At 37.2% G+C, this 12,425-nt stretch overlaps 1 protein-coding gene across 8 annotated transcripts in view; it reads left to right on the top strand.

Moving 5' to 3' along the window:
* Positions 1–12,425, top strand: part of ADGRG6 (adhesion G protein-coupled receptor G6) — a 136,530-nt gene that overhangs the window by 57,926 nt on the left and 66,179 nt on the right. For 5 of the 8 annotated variants that reach the window (XM_046004885.1, XM_046004882.1, XM_046004883.1 and 2 more), the window contains exons 3-4: positions 8,114–8,455; positions 10,638–11,261. In XM_046004885.1, coding sequence (XP_045860841.1) covers positions 8,114–8,455; positions 10,638–11,261 — 966 coding nt within the window. Of the gene's footprint in view, positions 1–8,110; positions 8,456–10,637; positions 11,262–12,425 lie in introns of all 8 variants that reach the window. The other 3 variants (XM_046004884.1, XM_046004881.1, XM_046004886.1) reach the window with 1 other exon arrangement.

The following is a 12,425-nucleotide window of genomic DNA, read 5'->3' as shown; positions in this document are numbered from 1 at the left end:
GGGGCCCAGTAAAAGGAATGAACGAATGAATGAATGAACTAACAGAATCTGAAACATTGCTCACGTGCTCTGCTATGAAGCAGCAACCACAGTCATGACAACACTAAAAACTAACATTATTTGAGCATCTTTCTAGCAGCCAAGTGCAGTCCTAGTATTTTGTATGGATCTCTCATTAGTTGCATTCATGTGCTCAAGAAGTTAGTAACTTCCAATAATGATATCATTGCCTTCATGGGTATTAGAACTATAATTAGCTTTAATTAGGCTAAGACATTCTCCATTTGTATTGGTAATATTTAGCAATATTTTTCTGGCTAATGCCAGCGTAAACCAGTTTTACCCTGCAATGCTGTCTAGATAAACCATATGGAGAAGTTTTCTGTGACATTCTCAAGTGAAATGAACATTAGGTGGGTGTTTGTTTTTTATAGTTCCCTCAGTTTTTCGTCAGAGGTAATAAAACATGTAAGATCACAGTAAGACAGATCTTCAATGAACACTAGATTGATCACTTTGTAGGTTTCAGATCTTACCCATCAACAGTTAGGCTGTGCTTTGGGGAGTCCTTGCAGAATTAATCTTCTTCTGCTTTTGACGACTATTCTCTCTCCACAAATGAGCCACCAGGGTAGTTTGCTGTCTCTTTCTTCTTGTTTCCTGTCAAGTCTTTTGAGTGAGGCTGCAGGGATTCACACAAGGGACTTTGTTTGCTGGTAGTTTTGTGTTGTTTATATATAGAAGGGTAAGGATTAAAAAAAAAAAGCTGTGCTAAACACAAATCTGATTAATTTACTTTCCCTTAATTAAAACCTCTTATTTTCCCTACTGCTCTTACTATTATTTTCATTTTCTTTAGGATGGCTTGCAGAATCCTGCAGAATCTCGTTCAGCCTACTTTGTCATCTTTATCTTGTTTTGCCTCACTTTGGATACTATGTTTCCACAAAATGAAACTCTTAGGTTATCTGAACAGTCATGTTCTCTTTCACTTGCTACCCTTTGCACCTGCTGACCTACTAGCTGGAATACTTTTCTTTTTATATGGCCCACTTATGTGCTGCATGTTTAGGTCTTAGTTTCTTTCTCATTTGTTAGAAATGGCACTGTTTACAAGAATTCTAAATCCAGGTGATTGCACTCATCTACTTGTTCTATCAGATCAATTTTCACATTGTGCTTTATTGCTGCCTATTTATTTGCCTGTATTTGAAATAATCCAGATGTAGGGATTGTATCCTGTCCACAATATGCTTAATATTCCCAATGCCAGGCACAGAGATGCTTAAGAAGTATTTACTAAGTGAATGGAAATGGGGAGATGGTAAGAAATGAGAAGACAGTGTGAACCTGACAATATGGGTGTTGTATGTGTCATTCAAAGAAGCTTGTCCTTTTGGATTCTAGAGAAGATTTTGAATTAGAGAAAACATATTTTTGTCCTTGCATTTATATTTTCATAGATCTTTCTTATAGTGACGTGAAAGATGAGTTGGAGGTGATAAGACAAGGAGACTAGCTAGTGAGCTTTTTGTCCAAGAGAGAAAAGTTGTGAACCTTAAACTGAGTAGCATGGGAATGAGATAAGGGATAAATTGAATAACTGTGAATAAGATAATTACCCAGCTCTTGATAAAATATTTGAAAAGGTATAGGAGCAGGAAGATGGGAATATTCTTAGTTCTAGTTTGGATGTTTCTCATACTACTAAGAGTTGTAAAATGGATAAAAACAAATCACTTGAGGAATGGTGTTTGAATTGAGGGATCTATGGGATATCCACGTGGAGATATTGAGTAGACATTCGAGAGTGTGGGTGTGGTACTCATAGGACATGCATGTCATCAGCATTTGGACATAATGAAGGCCTGTGTTTGGATGAGATCATCCAGAGAGACTGAGTGTAGAGACAGAAAAGCTGAAGGGAAAAAAAAAAAAAAAGAAAGAAAAGCTGAAGGGGGAGGAGAGCCCCATAAAGTATTGCCTCGAGGCACTCTTGGTGGTAAGGAACAGAAATCTACTGAAGGTGGATCAAGAGAAATGAGATGGCAGGTGTAAGAGTTCTTATCATAGAATTTAAGGATGAGCCACAAAGAACAGCTCCTCTCATTGACGTCTGGACATGGAATGTGTAAAATTAGTCTCTCTGTTTCTCAAAAGTCTGATTGTCTCTTATCTCTGTGTTCTCTGCATTTACTTTCTTTTTTCTCTGCTCATCAGTGTCCTTCCATTGCAAGAAGGCAAGCTATGCTGCTATCCTTGAATTCATAGAACTTTGGCATTCCATTTTTTATCATTCTCTGAATAAATTATCTGTGTCCTTAACTTCCCATTCTCAGAGAATCTGGGTAGCCAAGCCCATGATTTAGTTCCCTTCAGGTCAGGGGTCCTTCCCTGGGGTGATGGTATCAATATGACTGCATGAGATGTAGGAGGGGCAGATCGCTCTGGAAGAAGGTGTATGTGCTATGATTGTGATTAGCTTCCGTAGTATTTTGTTATTTAAAGGAGCACTTCTCAGATTTTAATGTACTTATGAATCACCAGATAATCTTCTTAAAATACAGGTTTTGCAGGCACCTGGGTGGCTCAGTCGGTTAAGCGTCTGCCTTTGGCTCAGGTTGGGTAGTCTTCTTCTCCCTCTGACCGTGTTCTCTCTCTCTCTCTCTGTCTCTCTTTCTCTGTCTTTCTCTCATAAATCAAAATCTTTAAAAAAATTTAAAAGATATATATATATATATACATATATATTTAAATACAGGTTTTGTTTAGTAGGTCTGGTTTATTCTGTATGTCTAACAAGCATGAAGTGATGCTGAAATTGTGGGTCTGAAGATCACACTTAAAATAGCAAAGATTGTGAGGGCAGTTAGAGCAGGGGCAAGCTCAGAGAGGGCTGAGAGAAGAGCAGGAGGAGAATCAGGAGAATCAGCTCCTACCTAGGAGCTATGAGTGGAGAGACTCAAGAATCACGGAGTGTTCAGAGACATCGAATGTTGAAGAGGGTGAGTGAGATAAAATTGGAAACCTCTTCAGTATAAAACTACACAGTTTTGTGGATTCTTTCCTGGAAGCCTATGTACTAGAGAGCAAAAGGTCCATGGCTGGATTAATACAGAGTTGGCCGGGTTGGGGGGGGGTGGTTTGCAGTGCAGGAATATGGAAGGGGATAAGAGACTTGAACATGTTAACCAGAAGGTAGGTTAAGTGATGGGCCCTGCAGCTTTAGTTTGTTTAAAGTTATACATTGCCTTAGATTGTTTTGTTTGTTTGTTTTTTAACAGCTGGAGAAGGATTCAGCCACTGGTTAAGAGAGGGGAGTTTCCCATGAAAATGTGTATGGGTGTGTGTGCATATGCATGCAGACATGCTTGTGTGCTTAAGCCTCTTGCAAGCGAAATAAAGTGAGTCTGGAAGGATTTCCAGCAGTTCACGTGTTTGGATCCAGAAAGTATTATCTTTCACAGTTACATATGGAACTTTCTTATTCTCCGGTGATTATGGAAAGACAAACTTAAAGTTTAAACATTAATAATATTACAGAAGCTAGAACTGTATCTGAAGGTATGGTGCATGTGAATCTTTTTGGAGATTTTAAAAAATTGTTGGGCTTTATGGTGCTTCATCAAGGAAACTTCAACATCTCCTTAATTTTCTAGCTATGTCAAATTTAATTGAACTGATTCAGGTAAAATGCTACCCTTTTAAACTAATATGCAAGTCACGGTGCTTGCTCCATATCCATGGTGCCTCCAAAGAATATTTTGAGGCTGAAACATCACAGTGGGAAATCAGACAATTTTCTAGTTAACTCTGGGGAAACCAGTGTTTGAGGAGGAGTTTGGGAACATATTGATATCCTTGCTTGGGTGCTGGAAATGCCAGCAGGAGACTGGAATGACCAGTGTAACCCTGGTTTAGGAGGGATCCTCCCCTCCATGGAAATACTATCTCTGAGTGCAGAGCTTGTAAGGGAAGGTGGGAATGCTTGCCAAGTCTGTCACATTAACAGAAACGCAGATGTCACAGCCAGACCGCCTTCAAATTCCTTGCCATCCTGAAAAAATATGCATAGAGGCCTGAAATCACTTAAATTTAAACACTTACTTTGATGGCTATATATTATATATAGTTCTGTCTATTATCAGTCAGCTATTTGACAGCCCAGTGATGTTATGATTGGCAGCATTGTACTCAGTCTGGAGAAATCCTGTGTGACTCCTCCTGGCTTTGCGATGATTGAGGCGTTAGAACAGATCCTGGAATTCTCAGTTGTTGACCTTTCCACTTAATCTTCAGAACCCTCTGAGGCTACTAAATATTTTAAACCTTCTGAAGCAACTTAATAAACTTTATTCATTAGAATTTAGTATGTTCACATAGATAACTCAAACAATGACTTTGAAGAGATGTATCGGGCAACTGAAGCAAAATTTTCTGAGCTGATTTTCACCGGCAAGGTTTTCCAACAGACTCATCAGCAGCAGTTTGAGATGCATTCAAATAAAAAACAAGATTTCATTTAAATGCATTCTTTCTGCTCATCATTTAACACAGTGGAGGAAAAAGTTATTCCATCTACAGATCTGTGTTGAAAGAAGCTAAAATTGATTTCTTTTGATTTATCTTTTGGAACCTGATACTCCAGCCTTAAATTGTAAAGAACATACTATTTGTTTAGAAGGAAGGATTTGAGGCAAGGGTGGGATGAGAGTCCAAATCTCTGAGATAAAACGACAATGACAAAAAACATAGAAGGTCATCATTATGAAATCTGGGTCTAAATGTTGCTTATAAATTGCAATAGGCTTTTGCATGACTGAGAGGTTTTTAGTCTTAGATTTGAGTTTTTTTGAAGAATAAAGTTTCATGAAATAAGCATGAGTAAGTTATTACTAAACATTTATAAGCATAGGCAGGGGCTGAGGGTGGAATTTGGTTTGTTGTTTAGATTACCCGAAAACTTCGCTTTTATAAATTTATAGTTGTGAATGTGTTACACGACCTTGGCTTTTGAAAACAATTTGAGCCAGATGTTTTGAGTTGAGTATCTTAGAAAATATGTTAACTCTGGGTTTACCAAGACCGCATTCAGTGGCTCCTACAGTAGCTGTCTTTTTAAGTAGCTGTGCCTTTAAGGCGGGGGGCGGAAACGAATTAAGTTCTAATGAACCAGTTCGTTGTATAGGAATTGATTAACAGTGACAGTTGATTGCTCTAAATGGTCAAATTCAAATCACCATATTGTGGAAACTTTCCCCCTAGAAAAACACTAGACTTATATTTAGAACCACTGGTTTGAGTCTTGGTCCTCTTAGCAATTAGATGTTAACTTTGAGCAAATTATATAATCTGTTAGCCTTATTAGTTCCATCTGAAGATAGAGGTGGTACTAATTCCCAGGGTTGTTCTTGATGTCAAATGAGATAATATATGTGAAGCCCTTTACTGTGAAGTTATCTATAAATATGATGGGCATAATGATACTGTGCCTGGTTCAATTGATTTTTTCATCCAACTAGGACCATTGGGGTTTCAGAGCACTCTCTAACTACTGTCTAGTGACTTCAGATGAGAATTGTAGAATGCTTTAAATGGCTTTTAAATGAATATTATTGCGTTTTTCTCTTTCACTTTTTCATCCCAATGAGTGCCAAAAAGAAAAAGAGATTCTATTAAAGTGGGATGCTCTTTTTATTTCTGAAGTTATCGATGCATGGATTTTGTGTTACAGTGATGGTTAACGACAGCCAACATGGGTATGGTGCTCCCAGGACACTTGGTGCACCTCTCTGGTGTGGCTCCCAGGACTTTCGAATATTAACCTATCTAATCCTCTCAATAACCATGGGAGGTGGGTGCTTCCATTGCCATCAGTGTGAAATGAAGGCTGTGAAACTGAGGCACAGAGAGATTAATTTTTTCAAGATTACAGAGTCCACATGCTCAATCAGGTTGAAGGTTCCTGTACTTTTCATTCAGCTCTTAGAGAAGAATTTGGTAAAAAAGTATATACATCAGGATAAAGGAAGTCATGAACATTACTTGGGTGTTGGACGTAGGGGATGGTATTTCATTTTGCAAAAATGGTGATACATCATGGATGTTTAGATGACACACAGATTGTATCTGATTTCCCTTTCCCTTCTTCTTTTTTAGTCTTCAGTGCCTTTTACTGGGTACATTATTGTTAATTTAGTAGGATTACTTCTCTCTTTTGGCCCAGGGTACATTTACAGGAAGCTAAAGGGTGAGAGAGGCCCAGTGTTCTCAATCTTATACTATGAGTGAAACTATTGGAAAAAAGAGCCCAAAGCCCCATCCAAAGATACATTACAGAGCTCATGCACTGTCTTTTTTCTAATTTGGACTTTGTTTGGCTTAGTTTCATATACTATATTTAGTCCTTCTTTAATTGAGACATGATCTAAGCTATTCATGGATTTGTTCACAAATTTAACAAATTTTATCGAAAGTCTTCTGTGTACCAGGGATGCAGTGAGGTCCTGAGGAGTAAGAAGGTAAGTAGAACAGTATATACTCTGTTTGTTGGGTTCAGAGAAGAGTGGGAAAAACAAACAAGCGAATAATGTCACAAGTGAAGGAACGCAACTGCTCTGGTTAGAGATACAGAGAGGAATGTGGTGTTCCAGAGGTGCATGAGAGAAGGCGTTTGGCTAACACTTGGTGATCATAATTTGTTTTCCTCTTTCTGTCTTCATCCCCATATAAGACATTGAAGACATAGGGAGGAGGAGCAGAGGGAGGGCAAGTTAGAAAGAATTGATGGGGAGCAGTGTTTTCGAGGATACGGTACATAACCCAAGGTGGCCATTAGGGAAAGAAAAAAGAAAAACCTAACCTGAGTGGTGTAAGATATCTGATAAGTCCTTGCATATTACCAACTGTATTTGTAGTAACTATCATGTTTAAGAAAAATTATTGCATATTTATTTTACTCAACCCAGTAAAAGAGGGAGGTTACAAATTTTGAGTGATTTTCATTAACATGGTTAAAGTGTCTTATTGTTTTAAAGTGTATGTGTAAGTTTTATGGCAGTTTGTTTATCCAGAATGTTGAATGAATGAAATTACTGCCTATACTTATAGAAATATTTAAAAGAACATGAATATTAATTACCAAAGCACCACCAGACAGAAAGACAGTAGACCTCGGTGTCTCGTTCCACTGGTGACCAGGCCCCGGATGACTAATAATTGAGAAAGAATAGATTGCTTTACTTCTCTTCCTCCTCTTACTACCATCTGTCATTATATTATTTGTTTATCTTTGGGCCCAGAACTGATGTGTAAGAATCATTCAGACATAGGCTTTGACTTTCTTGCTGATTAGTATATACTATTTAGAATAGTGCCTGGCATGTAGCAGGCACTCAATAAATCTTCACTGCATGAATGAAAGAATGAGATCATCACACATGTATAGACTTAACAACTGTAATGAACACATGAGATAAGTGAAAGCATTTTAAAAACTATAAATGTTCCACACATGCAAGGTGATGCAATTTTTTTGAATTTTAGAAAAAAAGTACAATCTGCCAGAAGATAACTTACTTGCTTGTTTATTTTGTGTTAGTAGATTTCTCTTTAAATATTTATTTCCTAAGTATTTATGTTGCTTTATGTCCATGGTTTTAATACTGACTTCTGTCTTCCTTGATGGTTCTGTAACTCCCTTACCCCAGTGCAGTTACTCTCTATAGTAGAGATTCTTAACCCAGGCCAGGGAACCTTTGGGACATCCAGGGTTACCTCCTGGGGCCTCATGAACTCCCTAAAACAGTATACCACGTTTGTAGTGGCTTCCGTGCATTTGACAGAGAGTTACTGTAACTTTCATCAGATTATTTTAGAGTATATGACCCCCCAAGTTTAAGAATCATTGCTCTAAAATTTTCTTTTTCTTTTACCTTTTGTTCCTCTGTTTCTTCTCCTTGAGATGGTTTCATTCTCTTTTTATATTGCATGATTGTCTTTTGGGGTTTTAAAATGCTTTTTGTTTGATTGTGCCCAGTGTGTGGTATTCTCGGTTTATTGTTCGCCTCTGATCCCCGCCCTTCTCTCTGTCTCTCTCTTGTCTGGCCAACAGTGTGGGGATGTGCCAACTGCAGGGTTGTCCTGTCCAGCCCTTCTGGGACGTTTACTTCTCCATGCTACCCTAACGACTACCCTAACAGCCAAGCTTGCTTGTGGACCCTGCGAGCCCCCACCGGCTATATCATTCAGATAACGTTTAATGATTTCGACATTGAAGAAGCTCCCAATTGCATTTATGACTCATTATCCCTTGAAAATGGAGAGAGCCAGACTAAATTTTGTGGAGCAACTGCCAAAGGCCTATCATTTAACTCAAGTGCGAATGAGATGCAAGTGTCCTTTTCAAGCGACTTTAGCATCCAGAAGAAAGGTTTCAATGCCAGCTACATCAGAGGTATGTAAACCACAGGCGGCGCCAACCTTCTGCTTTCATTTAACATGTTCTACAGTAAACACCGGGACCCGAAGACAGAGTTATGCCCTTTTATGTGAATGTGAGTGATTAGGATTAGAATTTAAGGGCAAGAATCTGTTAATATTCACTGAACATTCTCATTAGCAATATACAGTTACCAGATCCAAAATCTGGTCACAGTAGAGCCAAATTTGTTTATATTGTTTATATGCAGAACATTTAAAGGCTTCTTGGAAGATATTGTAGATATTCCACAGCTAATAATTAAAAGCTGCAATGCTGACAGTTCTTCACTGAACATTTAAAATATTCCTTTTCAGAAATCATTTTATTTTAGTCTTTTAAGATGTTGCCCTTTTAAGGAACTATGCTAGGGGACAAATATAAAAAAATTAACATATAAAATAAAAAAGAGCTATTTATAACTAAAGCTAATAAACAACATAGCCCGAGGAAAGCCCCTTAAAAATGACTAATGAAAGGAAAAAAAATATTTCTTTCAAACATATTTCCCAGATTTTGGCATATTAAAGCATTTGAATAATCTCAGTCTCTCTAAAACCTCTCTTTGCTTAAGGAAAACTCAAGCTTCAAGAGTAGCTTCGTAAGTAGATGTCATGTGTGAAAGAAACGAGAGAGAAAGGCACCTTTATGAAAATGACCCTCATCATTATAAATTGTGTTTTTGGTGGCACGGTTATTTATTGTTTGTGATTGACATTAGATGCATGTGTGATTAATTGGAGAATGTGCTTCAATTTTTCAAATAATGTTTTAAAAATTGTAAAACATTATAGGAAATTTGAAAATAAAAAAGAAGCAAAGTGGAATTGCCCATATATCTATAAACCAGCCATAACCACTAATAAAGTGTTGATGGACATATTTCCTTTCAGCCCTTTCAATAATACATGTAGAATACTGGGTTCCTATTACATAAATATCCCTTTGGGTAACTAGAGCTCTCAAATGCTTTGTGTTTAAAAAGTAGGCTTAAAAATCCATGATTCTATTAAATTCCATCCTGGATTTTTAACTAGAATGTTTATTTTAAAATGCCTTTTTTTAAAAAAGTATAGACCTGTTCTTGGTAATATTTAAAAATGCTCAAACTAGCATTCCTATGAAGCTAGCATTAAACAGAATTTTCGAGGAAAGCTACTTCTGTCTCAGTCAGTACATGTTTCGTGGTGTCTATTACATTAACAGAGGGTGAAATCCGTTATATTATTTAACAACTTCACATGTGTCAGAGAGACTAAGATAATTCATTTTATTTGGAATATATTATGCAGATGATAATAGTAATCTATTAATAACCAGTAACATTAGTAATCAATCCTAACTATAGACTGACTTTAACAGACACTTTCCTAGTGCTTTCCACGTATTAGTTCCTGTTGACCACCTGTGTGATATGTGCCATTGTCTTTCATTTTATGGATGAGCAGACTGAGGACCTGAAGTAACAGGTCCAAGGTCACACTGCATTTTGCGGACGAGCTGGGATAGGAAGTTGCATTGTCTGCCCCATTTACCTCTGCTCCTTGCTCTCCCTCAGAAAGGAGTGCAGAGGCCCTGCCATAAAGGAAATATGGCTTAAAATTCCATTTTTATTTTTTTATTGGACTGCCTTTCCATAATAGGAGTATTTTTACCTTTGTTCCTGAAATGACCTGGTGATGGGGAAAATGAATAGGAAATAGGGTATCTGAAGTAGCATAGGAGTGTTTAGGAAGAGTAAAAGGCTCTTGTTAATGAAAAATAGAACTATTAGCTTTTATGTTTAGAAAATTATTTGGAAAAATGTATAAACAGAGCTTTCTTGAAATAGCAGTTTCCTTAATTTGGGTTTTTGAAGGTTTCGTTTTTTGTTTTTTTTTTTTGTTTTTTTTTTTGTTCAGGTCCGGTATTTAAAAAAGATATTTATCATCTTGGTCGTCTCTAGCTCAAAAGTTTTGATGTGAGATCCCACCGTGATTAGAGTTAATATGGGTGGGGCTACATATTGCTGTTATTGGTACAAGATGATGGGTTGGTGATAGAGAATCATGAAAGAGGGGTGATGGGGTGTGGTGGGGGTGGGCATATCAGATGTTTTGTGTCTCTCATTAGTTCTTATTTGAAGTTAATACATTTTATCTGTTATTATTTTTCCTAGTTGCTGTGTCCTTAAGGAACCAGAAGGTTATTTTACCCCAGACGCTAGATAGTTACCAGGTATCTGTTGCCAAAAGTGTCTCTATTCCAGAGCTCAGCGCTTTCACTCTCTGTTTTGAAGCAACCAAAATCGGCAAGGAAGACCATGAGTGGATAGCTTTCTCCTACTCAAATGCATCTTTCACACAGTTGCTTAGCTTTGGAAAGGCCAAGAATGGCTACTTTATTTCTATTTCTGGCTCAAAATGCTTCCTAAACAGCGTGTTACCTGTGAAGGATAAAGAAGACATTTTCACAGAAAGCTTTGAGCAGCTCTGCATCATTTGGAATAATTCTCTGGGTTCTGTTGGTGTAAATTTCAAAAGAAACTATGAAGAAGTTCCGTGCGATTCTACCATCAGTGAAGTTATTCCTGGAAATGGGAAGTTGTTGTTAGGCTCCCGTCACAATGAGATTGCCTCCCTAAAAGGGGACATTTATAACTTTCGACTCTGGAATTTTACCATGAATTCCAAAGTCCTCTCCAACCTCAGCTGCCATGTGAAAGGGAATGTGGTTGACTGGCAAAATGACTTCTGGAATATCCCCACCCTAGCTCTGAAAGCAGAAAGCAACCTAAGCTGTGGTAAGTCTGGGCATGTCCCTCCCCACCTTTTTTAATTATTCAATGAATGTTGGTGAACAAGAAATCATACACATGTACCTGTGTCTGTGTATGTGTGTATATATATGGGTGTGTATGTTCTTGTGTGTGTATATATGTAGTTGTCATTAATGAGCTTTTGATTTTTAAAATGTTACATGCTCAGCCAAGCATAGTATCCATTTGATTACAAACCTTCCTTATTCAATCAAAGCTCTTGGTTCTACCATTTTAAAGTTTTCCTTATGTCATAAAATATCACACAGTTTATCAGTGATGTAACAAAAGTTGTAACTGTCATACCTCAAATAGAAAGGTTAACACTGGGACTGAAACAAAATAAATTAATAAGTTATTGTTTTTGATCACAAAGAGGTACAATAAAAAGCTGATCTTTATGAAATTTCCATTATGTTATTTAAATAAACAACCACCATTGAAAAGGAATGGTATTTAGTCAGCCAGGATAAAATATCGAAGCTGTCCATTTTATGGAAAAATCTTTGATAATCAGAAATTATCAAATTTTTCTTTGAACTTTCTTCTCTGTTTGAAGATGAGCATTTGTTGTTTGTTTCGAATACTCATAATAGTTGCTCTTTGAGAGACTTTAAATGTGATATTGCTGGAAGTAGCTAAATGCAAAATATTTAGGAAAATCATTCATATGACAACATTATATTGAAATAGACTTCTATCAAACATTTTCTATGTACCTAAGTTAATTTTGGAAGTCCTTATTTTGTTACAGGACTGATTAAAATACAAAAAGTAAAGTTTCATTGTCACTTTTGATAATGTAATATGACTAAATCTAAAGTGTTGATAATAAATACTTTTTAGTCACAGAAATAACTTTCATTAAAAGAGAAAAGGAGGAGTCTGATGTTAAAAAGTAATTCTCATGTGATTTTGGAGGAGAATTTTTTTCAGAACTTCATTCCCAATAGTTTGAACAAAGTAGGACCCCTTTGAAGACCTGAGACCACCTCCCCCATTTCCCTGACCTGTGTGTACCCTTCTGCCCTGGGGAACTCTTGTCACCAAACTCTCAGTGTAAGTCACCCATCCCTTCGTGTGGTCCATGGTGATCCCGCAAATGGTGAGAGGTTATGAAGTGATGCCATTTGAGGGGTATTTTCTTGT

Source organism: Meles meles, chromosome 5, assembly GCF_922984935.1.
Source record: "Meles meles chromosome 5, mMelMel3.1 paternal haplotype, whole genome shotgun sequence".
Classification (NCBI taxonomy): domain Eukaryota; kingdom Metazoa; phylum Chordata; class Mammalia; order Carnivora; family Mustelidae; genus Meles; species Meles meles.
Note: the sequence above shows the minus strand (reverse complement) of the source record. Positions and strands in the feature narration are given on the sequence as shown.